The sequence below is a fragment of the Phyllostomus hastatus genome, unplaced genomic scaffold, assembly GCF_019186645.2.
Source record: "Phyllostomus hastatus isolate PE091 unplaced genomic scaffold, TTU_PhHast_1.1 phas_contig_283, whole genome shotgun sequence".
Taxonomy (NCBI): Eukaryota; Metazoa; Chordata; class Mammalia; order Chiroptera; family Phyllostomidae; genus Phyllostomus; species Phyllostomus hastatus.
In genome coordinates this window covers 11,068,598-11,085,421 of record NW_025333833.1, presented here as the reverse complement: position 1 = coordinate 11,085,421, position 16,824 = coordinate 11,068,598, and the positions used below count along the sequence as shown (strand labels likewise).

The 16,824-nt window shown below is 44.3% G+C and overlaps 1 protein-coding gene across 1 annotated transcript in view; it reads right to left on the bottom strand.

Annotated features, from left to right (window-relative positions):
* Window positions 1-2,364: 2,364 nt before the first annotated feature.
* Window positions 2,365-16,824, bottom strand: part of NPL (N-acetylneuraminate pyruvate lyase) — a 29,606-nt gene continuing 15,146 nt past the window's right edge. Inside the window, exons 6-13 of the mRNA XM_045838408.1 lie at window positions 16,123-16,180; window positions 14,626-14,701; window positions 12,572-12,664; window positions 11,665-11,813; window positions 11,491-11,537; window positions 9,175-9,259; window positions 6,266-6,305; window positions 2,365-2,924 (exon numbers count right to left, since the gene is read on the bottom strand). Of these exons, the coding sequence (XP_045694364.1) occupies window positions 2,743-2,924; window positions 6,266-6,305; window positions 9,175-9,259; window positions 11,491-11,537; window positions 11,665-11,813; window positions 12,572-12,664; window positions 14,626-14,701; window positions 16,123-16,180 (730 nt within the window). The 3' untranslated portion in view covers window positions 2,365-2,742. The remainder of the gene's footprint in view (window positions 2,925-6,265; window positions 6,306-9,174; window positions 9,260-11,490; window positions 11,538-11,664; window positions 11,814-12,571; window positions 12,665-14,625; window positions 14,702-16,122; window positions 16,181-16,824) is intronic.

Sequence of the window (16,824 nt, the reverse complement as noted above, 5' to 3'; positions counted from 1 at the left end):
AAGCGTGGCACTGTTAATGGCTTACTATTTAGGATTGATGACTTTCGCACAATGAATGTCACAGATGCGGTGTATAATGCGGCCAGCAGATATGGCTGTTTAGTTCTTGAGGGTGAAGAATAGGGCATATCTGATGCCTTTAAAATTATTGGTATTCATCGATGCCAATTTCTTTTAGAATTCTTTTTTTTATGGCTTGCTGTGCATATGTTATTATTTTGCCAGCTATTAGCTACAGGTTTGGCAGTGATGTAATGTTTTTCTCAGTTGCATAAAGAACACATACTGAATTGCTTGGATAGCTACAAAAACTAGTAAGAAGTAACACTTCCTGGGCCTAGGATATGCCAGGCACTATTCTATTCATTTTTTAAAAAATGAGTGAGCATGACATTGAAGGTCATTTACAAGTATTATTTTTCTATATCCATTGTACTAGTTTCTATTGAGACATTTATACAAGCCCTATGGCTACCTGTACAGAAATTTACTCAAGTTCATTGGACTTTGCAACGTGCTTTGTTCTACTTTTACAATTATATTTGTTTTCTCTGCCTTTATTCGATAGAAATTAGTTTAATATTAGTTTGGTTGGCTTCTCATGTGGTCATTGAAACACCATACTCACATGGGCTGTTACGGTTGCCATATCAAAGTGTGGGGCTCTATTTCCCCTGCATTTGCATATTTGAGCATTTTGTGCCCTGCTTTGTATCAGCCTTTACTGACTCTAATACATTTCTGTAAGGTTACGGAATGTTACTTTTTCCAGTGTTGATTAGTTTCCTATAGCCAGTATTTGTAGTTTCCTGTTAGATATTAGTACAGAACGTACTGTATTTGCATGAACAAAGAAAATGTTTTCCTCGGCACACCATTTCAGAACTTTCAAAAAAGGTAAATGGGATATACTAACCTATTCAGGAACAATGACTCTCAGATGGAGACACAGAGCAAAACATAAGCTTGCTGTATTTAAAAGAGGTATTTAAGTGAAAAATTCCAAATGCTTGAAAAAAAGATGAAGATGCCCCAAAAAACCTATCTCTAAAAAGTACCAAAAAATAAAAAAAAATTGCAGTGCTACAAGAAAGAAAATGCCTTAAAGGTAAACAAAGAAGTGAAGAAATGAATCCAGAGAGGCAAGAGGACCCTGATTTAAGCTCTTACCTTAAGAGAGTCTCTGCTGATCGAGGATGAATTTAAGCTTCCACTTAAGCTTCCACTTACTGAAAGCTGCAGGGGGCCGGGAGAGAGGAAACAGAGCTAGCTAGGGGGTGCCCAGAGTGAGGAGGCTGCGGAGACCCCCATGCGCAGCCAGAATGCCTTAGGCTCCAGTGAAAAGGGAACAATAGCAACAACAAAACAAAAATGAATTCAAAGCAAACATAACCACAGTAAAACAAACTCAGAAGAGAAGCACAGGAAGAAAATGTGTCTGTTACGAACTCCATGCTAGGTAGAGCGAAAAGAAGTCTTTAGTAGTGTGTTGAATAAAATATTTCTCATGTCATTAGTTTTGACATTGGAAACTAAATTCAAAGGTAACAGCAAGTTTATAATATCCCAAAATTTTACTTTTGATTAGAGGCATGACTGGTAACTTACTGCTGTATAACACTCATTCATTTCTGTGGAGTTGGATGATAAGTTAGAGTGCTACACTCAGCTTTGCTCGTTTTGCCACTTTTGTCATTGTAATCATTGTAATGTTCTTTGTGTTCAAAGGATCCCACTAACCGTCTTAAAAATTCTCCAAGAACTGATTTGAGAAAATTACTATATAATTAATGCATAATATAAAATTGATAAATCGCCTATCGCTGAAGAAGAGTGACTCCTTGCAAGTGTGCCTGGGAAGTAACAGGAGCCCCTGGGCTCACTGCAGAAGGGACAATGGCCTTCACTTCCAATAATTCAGGGTGATGTGGGGGGTGACACTTCCTTATCCGTGCGGGGAGGGGAAGTTTGTGGTGCCGGAGCAGAACTCCTTGGGTCTTTGAAACTTTGAGCTTTTGGGAGTTCTCATACAGCAACAAGTGGAGACATGAATCTTTTTGGAAGGCCTCTCCTTTGTTATGTGAAAACCACCCCAATGGGCCTTTTAGTTAGAGGAACTGAAGCGAGTCCTCACCTAACACAGTGTTTGGGGGGAAACCTGTGACATCACAGGTTTTAATCTGAAAGCAGGTGTTCTACAGTTAGACTGAGCAGCTGAGTAAACTGGTGTGTTAATACAATAGTTGTGTGTGTTTAAGTCATGTTGTCATTTGGCATTAAAGTTAGCACGCCTGAGGAGATGCCACAGCTCAGAGTTTTCCTAGATTCCAAATGAATATTAATTAAAATGAAATTACATTCCAGTGGTTTAAAATGAGAAAACTTTAAAATAGGGTGAACAACCAGAAATCAACAGAATGGGAGCTACCGAAGGCAAATGGAATTAATCACAATTTTCCTTTTGATTCCCTTTCATCCATGTGGGCAGACATTTCTCCGCACAAAGTTTGTGTAACGTTGAATGACTGAGGGCCCACATCTCCGGTTACAGTTTTCACCCCTTCAGGAAACAAATCTTTTTAAAGATCACAGTAGGTACTTAAATACTTGGTGATTGATGTGCGATCTCATTTGGCAGGAAAGACTTTAGTTCAAACTCATCTATAAAGTCCTTGAGAAATGGATGCACTCTTCGAGGTGGATTACATCACAGTGTACACACCCCAACTTGATAGGCAGGCATTAGCTGGCTTCCAAGTTTGCATTCTTTAAACCAGGAAAACAGAGGAAATCCAGACTCTTCAGTTTAGCCTCTGCCTTCTCTATAAACTCCTTGGAGGCTTTCTGCAGCGGAAGCCGGGGTGGGCCCATGGGAATCCCAGACACCAGCGTCATGACGGCTTTGGTCTGCGGCACTCCAAAACCTATACAGAAAAAAGTAAGAGAGGACAACATGACTGGGACTGTCCACTCCACCACGCACATCCCAAAGAAGAGGTCTCATTCGTACAGTGACTATTACGAGACAGCATGAGGTGGACTGAGAAGTGGGAACATTTCTAGTCCACATGGCAGACTTAGAAGACATAGGGAATCCTTCTTCCTGCTTCAAATACATAGAAATGCGGGGGAAAATGTTTCTAACAAATTGACAAGCTGCAAAACAAAACAAAGTAAGCCTCAAAGTCAACCGCAAAAGCAAGGAGGAGGGACGGAAGTTATCAGGAATAAAGAGGTCAGAGCAGTGAGGAGCTGAAGCCAAAAGATCCATGAAAATAATCTGATCCAGGGGTACACTCCTGTCGATCAAATGATACAGGGCTTTATCACTAGAATAGAATTTCGTTCAAGCGTACCTAAGAAGTCCCTGAGAAACGCGCTATTTAAGGTAGTTTATGAGTTAAAGTGGCTGTTCTGGGGCTGGTGCTCTAAAGCTGGGGCAGGAATGCAAAGCAAGCCTGGGGGCTGTGCGTAGCAAGGATCTGGACTCAAACTCCTTGTGTCAAACTGGTAGCCAGCCTTCCATGAAAAGCAAGAAAATAAAATCTGGCCCACTGGCTTAAGGATAGAGGCATATAGCCCTCGACGTGTGCCAGGGCTGTGGAAGATAAAAGATCATGTGAAAGAAATCCCCAGCCTGTACCATGTATGAATGACAGATCCGTATTTGCATGATGCACTTGGCGTAGGAACCAGACTAAGGAAAGAACGAAATAGAAACTGAGGCACGGATACATGAAACAAACCGACAGGGACTGGATGAAAGAGGGTGAAGGGATTAGCTGAAGAACGTATGTGCATAGCCCGCAGGGACATGCAACAGTGTGGTGATGGCCAGAGGGGAGAGGGGGTGATGGAGGGGGAGAGGTGAGCACAAAGGGAAGGAGAACAGGACATCTGTAATGATGTAAACAACAAAAAGTGAAGGAAGGAAGGAAAGGAGGGAGGGAGGGAGAAAGGAATCAGAGGGAGGGAAGGAGGGAGAAAATAACCTAGATTGGTTAGAACTGGTGACACCACGTGCCCCAGGGCAGTCAAACACAAAACCACTCAACAGGACCCCTCACAACCTAGAGGACAATGGGTTCCCCAGGATACAACGGTCTCTGAAGATGAGTTCAGAGTTAAAAGTTACAGAGCACAGGAGGAAAAAGAAGCTGCACTGAAGTCAGCAAACGCACAACTAGCAAATTGCACAGCCTGCGAACTGAGGATATAGAATTCTGCAAGAGACTTCACAGAGCTAAAAGAAATAGAATCCATAGGCTAAGAGAAGGGCATATAAATAAAGAGCAGGAAGATTTGGAGAAAAAAAACAGACAGTGAGAAATACTGGAAATAAAAAATAATCAGTGAAAGTAAACATAGCTAAAGACAGAATCCGTGATTTTGAAGGTAGATCTCAAAAAATAATCCAGAATAGAGAAAAAGATACATGTTTTCTTAACTGTCTATTGCTTTTGGATCCATGGTATAAGAAGTAACTTTCTTTTGCTAAAATAACTTAGTTACAGTAACAATTTAGCATTGGGAAGGAAAATACTAGAATGACTAAATATAGAGAATATGGTTTGATGAGAGCAAAATGGCCCTCCCAGGCTCACTGTGAATGGTGGGATAGGGAGCTGCCTTCATGCTAGGGCTGCAGGTCTCTCGAGATAAGTTTCTCTTTGACTAAACCACAACAGCTCCAAGTCCCAAGAAAGTCTGAAATGAGCTTTTTAAGATATGTTCTTCTACAGCATGAAAACTATCTTCAAGATTCCTCTTTTAAAATGCAAATATTCCAGAAAAAAGTTAATAATTTCAGCTAATGCCTTAGAGCTATATTTTGTAGACCATTGTTGATATGCAAAACAGTATTATATATACAGGTAAACTTTTAGTTCTTTTAAAAATGAAATAGTTCAACATCTACTTCAATGCACTTTAGGACCATGTAACTATCATAAGAAACCCACAGTTCTGAAAAAAGTATTGCTTAGGGAAAGGGAATAATAACAGGTCATTAATAGTACTAGTGGCACACAGATACAACAAAAATCAAGAAAGCAGAAAAGCAAATGGACTCTGGCTGGTGGCTCAGATGGTTGGAGTATCATCTGGTACACCAAAAGGTTGCGGTTTCAATTCCAGGTCAGGGCACATACCAGGTTATGGGTTCCATTCCTAGTCAGGGCATGTACAGGAGGCAACCAATCCATGTTTCTTTCTCTCTGTCTGTCTGTCTGTCTCTCTCTCGTCAATAAAAACATATTGTCAGATAAGGATTAAAAAAGAAAAGCAAATGGGAGCCCTGGCTGGCGTAGCTCAGTGGATTGAGCACGGGCTGTGAACCAAAGCATCGCAGGTTCAATTCCCAGTCAGGGCACATGCTTGGGTTGCAGGCCACAGCCCCCAGCAACTGCACATTGATGTTTCTCTCTCTCTTTCTCCCTCCCTTCCCTCTCTGGAAATAAATAAATTAAATAAAAAAAAGCAAATGGGAAACATTGTCTTTGAAGGGCTGAGTGAGCTGAGAAGCCTGTGAGAACGAGGGACATAGTACATACTAGGTGCTTCAGGCCCAGGAGCAGTGGCCAGGATATGCCAGAAAAGGCTCTGAATAGGAGGTAGAAGGTTTGCCAAGAATAAAGCTAAAACATTTCCTGGACCTAACCCGAGTTCTTAGGAAGGGTCAATCTCTTGCAGAAGTAGAGTGAATGATAGCATTTGCCATGTGTCATAGTATAAGACAGGAGACTCTGGAGATGTTTCTCTCCTCAATTTCACCACATTTCCCTCAAATTTTACATTTGTCCTATTATCCAATCCTCAATCCATTTAAACTTAGTTGTGTTGACAAACTCTTTTGAAGTTGCAAATACTCTTGGGAGAGCTGTCAGTCATTCACAATTTAGTAAGATCTATATTCAGACTGCCTTCCTCCCAGCACTTAGGCGGAGATGAGCTGCAGTGCGGTAGGAGAATTTTAATGAGAAGAGGCAAGTGGAGGGGGGCAGTGCTGATGGCTCAGGAGAGAAGGAATAAAAAACGGTGCATGCCTGGGCTGGGGAGGCGAACAGGGTGCTAAAGTGGCAGAGGGAGGTTTGAGAAAGGGTGCCTTCAACTAGATTCACTTAACCATTTTATCAGGTCGGTCCTGAAGGTTAGCATTGGAAATAACTCCGTTTGCAACAGAGTGTGAAAAGGTGTTCCCGTTGAACCCTCAGAGAAAGGCCATTTCCTTTACATTCTCCAGCAGCAGACCAGGCAGGAAACTTACCCAGTTTGACCACAAAGTTGATGAATCTCTGAATACAGAACTGGAAAGGAACAAACAAATCTATAGTCAGTATTCTTGGACTATGACAACAATGTAAAGAACTTAGAAGTCAAGTCAGAGGAGTCCCAAACCCAAAAGTCCACACACGTTAATTTTCGGAAAGCCTGCCAGAGAGAAGAAAATCAGCCCAGTGAGGATGGCTGGAGACCCATCCAGGGCACAGCAGGGTCTTGTCATACAGTTACGCTTTGCAAAGTGAACCCGCACAGAAAAGAAGTCCCGATGACAGGATTGTGCAGTAGAGATGCAAGAGAGGGAAGACAGCCTTTAGCCCATCAAGCTCAGGCGGGTAAACATATCAGACAGTGCAGTTGTTTCCTAGCCTCTGGGGTACTTTCCAAGACACCTACGGGGCAAACGGCCAAGATGAAGATTTATGGGAATCAGCTTTTAATCACTCAGCTTCTACAAGTGCCAACTTCCAAAACTGATCAGAATAAGAACTCACACATAAGGGAGCGGTGGGTTGTCCTTTCATATCTCTCCTTCCACAGTCCTTCTCTTTCTTCCCTTTTTGAAAAAATAAGGACATACCTCCCACAGCGCTGCCCTGGGACACCTCTGGGAGCCAGATAAAGGGGCAAATCAGAATGTTGGCATTGGCATTGACAAAGAAAGTGACAGAGTAATTGCTCCAATGGATGGAGAACGAGTTTTCTTAAAAAAAAAATCAGAAGTTTTCAGTTTCTTGCTTTCAACCTGGCTATTTGGGTTGTCAGCTGAAAATCATGAAATGATCAGGCCTTCTGATGTTTGGCATGTGACTCAAAAAGAACTGAGTGACACGGCTCGAGCAAAATCTCCTCCATTCTTATCTAGTCATTTATATGGACAGGGGTTCACAGCACTTACTTCTCTACAACAAAAACCAGAAATAATGTCCGTGCTGAACTTGAACTCATCTTAGCATTAAGTAGTACTCATCCTAGATTTCACGCACTAATTCATAAAAAAGGACTCCCATCCATCTCATTAAGAGATGTAGTTTCAATAACATTTTAATTTTATGCCATTTTAATCAAATGTATAGTAGTCATAACAATTCAAAGCAGAACAAAATTTTAATATTCAGAGGCTTACAAACATATGTATATTTCCCCCCTCACTCCCAAACTACAGAGCATCGCATTCACAAGCCTGAACTTCGCTGCTTTTTTCCACTTCATATGTCATGGAGATCTTTTCAGACCTGTGCATATAAACCTGGCTCATCCTTTTAAAGCGCTGTCTATCATTTGATTGTATGATTCAAAAATGATGCATTTAACCATTTCCTTATAGATGGATATTTGGGCAGCTTCTATCTTTTGCAATCCTAAATAATACTATAAGGAACATCTTTGTACATGTGTCTTTTCACGTACGTAAGTATAGCAAATGGTATTCAAGCCCATGAGAATGACTAAGGTCCACTCCAATTAGTTACTTGACTGCCTCTTCACTGGACTGCAAACTCCTGTAGGGCAGAGACCAGCTTTACTGAAATGCTGCGCTCCGCTCAGCCCCTGGCATGTGTGTACATGAGTAAATGGGACCTACTTGCACTTGCCTTCTGCAAGCAGAAACAGAGAACACGGTACACTGACTTCCTTATGAATACTGCGTTGAGGAGGAGGATTTATTTGAGCATGACTAAAGGGGAAAAAAAGAGATGGCAGCTGGATCAGCCAAGAAAGGAACCACTAAGGGTCCACCTCACGCTGTTTCTCAGACCCCTCCATCCTGTGCTCTCCCTGTGTTTCTGCTTGGGACAGGTTGCAACGTTCAGAAATAACTTTTTCTGGGAAACTAAGGAAAAGAAAAGACATGAATGCAAAGAGATGGCAGCGTCCACACAATTCACACCTCTTGTCGTAATTGAAATCAAATTCATGCCAATTTTTAATTTATTTGGCATAGCTTCCTAAGTCCCTACCCTGTTCCTGCTCTCAGCTTTATCTGGTCTGGGGCTGAACAAAGGTAAATGTTTAAATAAGCTGTTTCACCTCCAAGTAGGAAGCAGATTTCGGCTGGCTCAGAGCGCAGGGCGGGCCGCCTGCTCTGGTCTTGCTCCTGTGTTTCCTTCCTACTTAGTTTCTTGGGATACTCCTCACGGTCACGTCCATTGTCCTGAAACTCCGTGTGCCTCTCGGCCTCCAGAAGTCTTTCTCTTGTGCCTACTCTGCTTCTTTCCACCCCATCCATTTCCCTGAAGCACACACACTGCCCAGGGGCTGAGACCAGCTCTGTCCAGTGAGGCCCTTTGTTCCCTGGACAGCCAGGCCGTCCTCCCTGTAACTGTCACAGCAGCCGCCGCTTCCCCAGGCTCCTCCCCGCCACAATTGAGCTCCTGCTGCTTTTCCTTCCCTGCTTCAAAGCCAGCGGCTCCTGCTTCCTGCCTAGTGGATGTCTTCTGTTGTCAGCACATTTTCATGGGGAAGAGGACTAACTAACCTGCTCTGACTTTGAATGACATCTCCCTACTGCAGGTCACCAGCGTCACAGCTTCTGGTGACTCGGGTGTGACATCCTCAAGGGGATGGCATGTGGTCATCCCCCCAGAAATCTACTGTTACTATTTTACAGTTGCAAAAGTACTTTGAACACGGAGTAAAAAGAAGATCATTTCCAGGAGGAACAGAGGAGTCATTCCGGTATGGGGCCTGCCCTGGTTAGACGTGTAGGGGGCATGGACAACGGGCATGGGTTTGATTTTAAACAACAAAAAAAGCAAGAAACAGGAGGCGAGTAAAGAAAGAGACAGCTGGGCAATCTTAACAAGGCGGGCATGGCAGGATGAGAGAGCCTGAGAATTCACCAGCGGGAAAGCACAAAGGCTGGGATGCATGTGGAGGGGGAAAAAAGTTAACCTGGTGATTCAGAGCCGAAGAGAGGTCCTTCTGTTCAAAAGCCTCCAACATCTGGTTTGTCTTTTTCCCCAGGTAGTTGTAGGTGCTGGAAAGAAAACAGCATGTGCTGAAGGGTCAGCAACCCGGTGGGAAAGGTCCGGGCCACCACACCCCCCTGCGGCCCACAAGGCACAGATAACCCATCCTCCAGAATGCATTTTTCCGGCTCTGACCTACCAGGGGGGTCAGGTGACTCCAGGTCTGAGGTTTCCAGCATCACTGAGCAGTGCCCAGAGGAGGCAGAGAACACTCTCGTGATGAAGAAAGTGAAGGAAAGTGCGAGAAGGATTAAAGGAGAAAGAAGAAGAAGAAAGGAAAGAAGGACGTGTGTTTAGTAAGAAACCACCAGCCACCCCCTGCCCCAGGGCACAGAGACCCGCGCTAGATAAGAACTGTGGGGAAGAGGCAGTGTCTGAGGTGAGTCCCGGAGGCCTTAGGCTGAGGAAGTGGGTGGAGGGTGCCCCACAGTACAAGGGGCAAATCCCAATGGATTACCTAAATTCAGAATTTAGGTATTACCAGTTTCCAGAAAATAATAATGATAATAAAATAAGAGGCCATTTACTAAGTGTCTATTATATTCGATGTGCTTCACACAAAGTGTGTCTCATTCTCCCCAGGCCCTGCAAGGCAGGCCTGGTCTCCATTGCACTGCAAGGAAGGTGGGGCTCAAGAAGGGCTACGGCGTTATCTTGAAGTTTCCATCACTTCATGTAGTGCTCCGTGACAAGTCAACACAAAGGGAAGTTATCTGATCTCATAAAATGTTCTTGTGCATTAAAAAAAAAGCTCTGACTTTAGCAATAAAAACAAATACTTCAAACTAATCACTAAAATCTCAGAGAAACCAGAAAGATAGGTTATAAAAATTTATAGCTAGGATGTTTCCCCTTTGTTAACAACTTCTTGTAAAGCAAGTTAGTATGAGAACATAGGCTTATCTTGGACTAAGAATAGAATGTTCTTCACGTATGTAGACCCAGGAGTGGGTTCCAAGAACGTGACGTGTGTATTATTGTCTGGTAATAAAATAAGGAAATGAAAATATAGCTGAGAAAAGTCACTTGTAGGTGTGAAACACTCCGAAGTCCCAGTGTGTGCACGAATGTCTGAGGGCTTCCAGAAAACCACATCCAAATCCCAGGGGTCTTAGCCGTGTCCTCAGTTAGACGGAAAGGAACAGGGTTATAAATGAAGAAGACGTGAAGTCTAACCAAACGTACTCTGCTTATAAATCATGTTGACAGAATTACAATGTCTAGTATCGAGGCCAAAAAATTGAGAGTCAGAAAAGTCACACTTTCCAGGGGGAAAAAGTTTCCACGGCCGGTAGATGCAGGTTTCCTTGGTAGAAATGGCCTCACCGTGATGATGGATGATGCAGGCCCTCCCAGCTTGTGAGCAAGCCATTAAGACTATCTAATTCAGTTACTCAAGGCCATGCTCACCAAGACATGCTATGAATGTTACTTTGCTTCCCCGGTACATCTCCTGCAGGGGAGAAATGCACTTTCAGTTAGTGCGAGTATTTTAATCCATCTGCTTGCATGTGCGTTTCTAATGAATTAGGTTAGTTAACACGTGCAGTGGACATGCTGATCCAATTGCCTTCTCCCCTAAGCCTTCTGCTGAGCCTCTGTGATTCTGCTTTCCTGGCTGCAGCACACAGGACCTGAGGTGCAGTCTTGATTATCTGGTGACATCCTGACATGCCATGTATGGGCAGCTACAATCAACCGTGTGTATGCCGAAGCAGAGAGAGCTCATCTGGAGAGAAAAAGAGCGGGAAAGAAAGAGCTGTGCACAGAGATGCAGAGGGGAGCATCTCCAGAGGACGGCAGATGGATGGAGACAGAGCTGCCTCGGCTGTTGAGAGCCTTATAGCTCTGGATTCTCGTCTTCTCTTAGACCTGCCTATACTTCCTCCTCTTGAGTTTTATGTAATTTCCCAGTATTTTATAATAACACCTTAGCGTGCATATGCTAACGGTTCATGTTATCTGTAACCGAATGATTTCTGACCAAGACATTCTGTGCATGCCCTGAGCTCGAGTACCTGACCTCTCCCGGCAACAGATGCTCCTAATAACAAAAACCGAGTGGCTAAGTGCTACTTAATTCCCTCTCACCGGAAGACAGTGGGGAAGAAAGGCAACTTCTACAGAAAAGGTGTGCATGCAGGAAGTATTGCTACTTAGAAGGAGAATGCCTCTCTGGGCGGGGGGCTTTTATACATTCATACATTGCTGACCACTGGGAAACGTGAGTCCTGCTTACCTGCCCACGGCTCCCGTTGCTCCCATCACCAGAGCACTCAGCAGTTGCTGGTCGGAAACAGACAAAGAGTATTTACTTTTGTAAAAAAGAGGGAGAAGATGCGACTCTATAAGCAGCTCCAGAAATGGTTTTGGGGGCAAACCGGCCAGCGGGACGTGCCCAGCGGCGACTTACCTCATCCACCCCAAAGAGGAGAGCAAAGTGCCGCTGGCGGTGCTGATCGACGCACTGCCCGAAGTCTAAGAGATCCATGTCACTGAATTTCAGCCCTCCGAAGGTGGGGACCTTCTCCTGAATCCCGTCCAACAGCTCTTCGGCACGAACTGCTCAAAACAACGGGCGCCTCGTTAACCTGCCCACCTCCCGAAAACATCCAACAGCCTCCCACATGGCCGCACGCCTCTGCCCTGAGGTCCCAGGAGCCGTTCTCAGCCCAAATTGACTGCGGGTTGGACATGGCTGCTTGCCCTCACCTGGCAGGTCCTATGTGTTATACTTGTCAAATGATAGCCCCAAGTCTCCCGCTCCCTGAAGACTATTGACGAATATTTATAGAGGACAACTTCTATTTTTATTTTTAAGAAAGGTAGACAGGAATGGAGTATTAAAAGTAATCTAAAATATTTCGTTTCATTGTGAGAATCTTCTTACTGGACAAGTAGAATGGTAGTAACAGAAGAGCTAGAAGAAAAGCAAGAAAAGATCAGAGACCCTTGCTATGTGCCAGGCACTTACACTACAGTTGGGTACAAGGTAGAGAGACACAGTTCTGTCCCAGGGCTGTGTCTTCCTTCGTGAGAAGGAGCTGGGTGTGTGAAAGACACAAGGTGTCTGCTAGAAGGGTCTTGGTGTCAACTCCTCTTTCGTACTCCATTTCCATTGTCAGCTGGTGTCAATGACTGTAAGGGCTGACTTATTGCCAATGAGAGTGGCTTACTTCGGAGCAGTAGGAACCATGTAATCAACAGTGCTATGCTCTTACGACATGGGGTGGGCGGGAAGGAGTGAGTGGGGTTTCTTTGTGCAATAGGGTAAGATGGGAGGGGGTGGAGAAGGAAACCTGGAAGGAAGCAGTACTCACTCTTTACCCCCGTCAAGGAAGGGATGTGATAGTAATAAAGGGGCAGTCCTGGGGCAGCGGCGGCCACCTCCTTCAGGAACTCAGTGAGGTCATCTGAAAGAACAGCCGGCAAAGCTGTGATGTGAACACTTGTGACACACTGGCTTTCCCTGGTAGACGAACCATCTAATGAAACGCAGCCATCCTTTGCGGAAGCCAAAATTCTTGGCCCCTCTTGCCATCCCTGAGACTGCTTGCTGCAATATCTTTGTAACTCACTTCATTCGAAGTTTTATTTTCCTTTCTGTAGAAAGGCCAAAAGACACTATCACTTTCCTACCATTTTATTTTATTTAAAGAAACATTTATTTATTTTCAGAGAGAGGGAAATGGAGGGAGAAAGAGAAGGAGAGAAACATCAATGTGTGGTTGCTTCTTGCACACCCCTTCCTGGGGACCTGTCCTGCAACCCAGGCATGTGCCCTGACTGGGAATCGAACCAGTGACCCTTTGGTTCGTAGGCCATCGCTCAATCCACTGAGCTATACCAGCCAGGACTTTTCCTACCATTTTAAAGTACTACTAAAACACTGGGATGAACCTTCCCACCTGTTAAGAGAAGCTCATGAAACACTTTCACAAAACAAGAAGCGCATAGGTAGGACTCCTGTCCTCTTACCCCAGAAGGGTTAAGTGCAGTCAGTGAACAACACAGACTTTGCATTAGGACCAGAAAGAGAAAGCTGTAACAGAAAATTCTGCAACGAAAGGATAAGCAACATGTGCTCAAAGAGGGAAGTTACAAGGGTAATCACATATCCCTGGCCAAGTGGCTCAGCTGGTTGGAGCATCGTCCCATACACCAAAGGACTGTGGGTTCATTTCCCAGTCAAGACGCATACCTAGGCTGTGGGCTTGATCCCTGATTAGGGTGTGGAGAAGGCAACCAATGGATGTTTCTCTCTCACACTGACACCTCTCTCAAGAGGCATCAACATCCCACAATAATTCAAGCAGGGTTTGGCGCTTTTTCCTTTTGGGGAGAAATCCAGGTATATCAGAAGAGAGCTCACTCTAGTTTACAGAGGTCTGGGGACTTTCTACATCATCATCCCGTGTGAGCTCTAATTGCAACATTACTGCAGAGAATAAACAAACCCAGCAGACTTTCTGATGCCGTTGGAAAGTGGGAGAGAGAATCTTACGTTCTTCACCTGAATACTGTGATGATGTATTCTGTCTGTGATAAATATTTCTGATAAAATTATTATGTATAATTTGTTCTTTTTCCCTATCTTTTGGAGAAAGTATTCATGTAGAATTTTAAAAAGCCATGTGAAAAAAAAGTCAAATGTTCATTTTAAAGTCCCCAAATAGCAGTATTTAAATTACTTATCTTTCTTAACAAGTATTTTCTCTCAACCAATAATAGATGTTATTTCATGATAACTTCAACCCATTATCCATTTAGTTATGGATTTATTTAATTGTGCATGAAAATAACATCTTGTCTGTTTCTAATCCTTTGAAAATTTGTGTTTCTTTTTTTTTTGCTAATCAAAAGAATGAAAAAGACTCCATGTACTTGGAAACCACAAATAGTTTTTATAGAGAGGGTAGAGGAGGAGAAAACAATACCTTGGTATTTTGGAAGACAATAGATGTTTCTGTGAAATCTCCTTTCAAATTCATCACTCACTCAACCTCGCACAGTACATGTAGTCTCAAAATGCTCAGCACTTATATTCCTCCTTTTTTGAGAAAAATGGTCCCATGCTTCCATGTGACTCTGAACTCTGCACAGCTGGCACACCAAGGCATCTGACCCAAACACAGGCACCTACGGCTTGACCCAGGGCTTGGTGGATGACCCAATCAGATTGCTTGACAAAAGAGCTGAAATCTTTTAATGAAGTCTTTTCTTTTATGGATCCAGGGAGGCCAAATATTGTGGAGAACTGCTGTCCCACTGCAATGTCATGCCTCCGGTCCTCCATCAAACTACTTTCACGGGTTAAATTAACCATGGTGAATGAAGGCAAGAAGAAGTGGAGCATCTAGACCCGCCTAATTACCTTTGTTCTGCGGCTTGAAAAAGAAAGGTGCAATGACAGCGATGCCGTTGGCTCCTATTTCTGCTGCATGTTTGGCCTTTGAAAGAAGAAAGAGGACTGTTGGGGGTCTGGTGGCAATGCTGACGTGTGTGGGTCTGGGAGTTTTCTCACCCCAACAAGCAATTCTCTGACACTAGCTGGGTGTCCCACAATTCAAATCAACTCTGACACTATCTACCTGGACATAGGGTCAGATCTCACGGGTTCTCAAGGGTTCCATCCCCTAACCTTCTCTCCCCATTCAGGTAATAACCCAGGTTATTACCTGTGCTTCTGACCCAGCAGCTATAGATTAGAGGTTCCAACAACCCCCTCATGGGTTGATTAACCTGCTACAGTGGCTTGCAGAACTCAGAGAAACATTTTACTTACTAGAAAACCGGTTTATCACAAAAAGGACATAACCCAGGAGGAGGCGCACAGGGCAAGGCATGGGGCAAGGGAATGGAGCTCCCATGCCCTGGGGAATGCAAGTGGGCCACTCTCCCCGAATCTCTACCTGTTTGCACCCTGGAAGCCCTCTGGCATCCCCTCTTTTGAATTTTTATGAAGGCATCATTTCATAGGCATGACTGATTAAAAGACTGGCCATTGGTAATTCAACTCCCAGCCCCTGCCCCTGTAATCCACTAGTCACTGGTCGGTTGTCCTGGCAACCACCCTCCTCCTCAGGTTCTTTACAAAAGTTACCTCTTTACCTAATAAGAGACACCTTTATTGCTCTTGTCACAGGGAATTCCAAGGGCTTTAGAGGCTCTTTGCCAAAAAAGGGACAAAGACCAAATACAGCAGTCCTTCCTTATTCATGTAGCTGGTTTATTTCCCTTAACATAATGTCTTCAAAGAGACTCATCCATATCGTGGCACATGACAGGATGGATTTCCTTCCTTTTGAAGACTGAATAATACCCCACTGTAGGGATGTGCCCCATTTGTTTATCCATTCATCCTCAGATGCACATGCGGGCTGCTTCCACCTCTTGGCTACCATGAATAATGCTGCTGTGAACCTCAGTGAGGGCAATCCTCTGTGTTTCAGTTCACTCTCCAGCGCTTCAGGCAGCCAGTCTCAATTTTTACCACTCATCATGACTGAACCCCACCTTCCACCCCCTTTAGGCCCAGCAGGTGGCCTGGCCTTTTACTTCCCAGAGAAAACAGTTTGGCTGAAAGTGTGCTGCTTCCCGGCGAACTCCGCTACCTCTATTCCCATCCTCACTTTGCTCAGAGAAAAGGGGTGCCTCCATCTTCTATTCAAAGCTCTGCTACAACGGTTATCACCTGGGCTATTCCCTCTGGGGCTCTGGGCCTGTTTCTGGATGGGGAGCTCTGTGAGTTCCCACACCTAATATTCTCCAGCACAGCATCCAATATGTAGCAAAAATTGCACTGATCGTAACTTCAGCATAAAAACAGAGGGCCCCGAGTGGTCTCTCCCAGACGGACCTACGTACATACCAGTTCCTGTGACTCCTTCAAGCTCAGGGCTCCTACATGAATTACCACCTGATCCAACCTGCGAACGAGAAAGTGCCGCTGCATCACTGGAAGTTGATGACAACACAGAAGGGCTGCGGCGTCTTGGTGTGTGCTGGTTTTAGCAGCTAAGTAATATCTGACTAATCTCAGTCTCATGACTGTCAAATTCTGCAGTGGTCTATTTATAAGTAACCTAACTTGGGATTAAAAAAAATGTCCAGAGAATAACATTTAAGGTTCAGTCGAGGAGTAGAATTTTTGAAACCAGTGGCTGATTAATCAGTGCTTGAGTACTTTTTTTGGACACAGTATTGTTTTAGGTGCTGTATTTGACGGTGATAACATGCATAAAGGTAGGTGTAAAAATGAGATTTTTTTGTGTTTGTGTAGGAGATAAAAATAAAGAGGTTCCTCAAAGAGAACAACCAGGAACTAGCCACGTGAGAAGTGAATTCACTGGAAAAAGCTTTCCCCCATCTCGTCAGTCCCTAGAATTTGGCCATCAGAGGTTTTCTCCAAGACCCCAGTGCTCATCGCTGGAGGTGCTCGGTGTGGCCCCCGTGGAAGAGGCCACAGTGAGACTGGTCTTCTCAGGGTAGGACTGCTCAGACTCAGCTGTGGATCCAGGTGTCCCAGCGAGGCTGAGGGACTCTGAATGACACAGACCTTGTCCTCATGGGA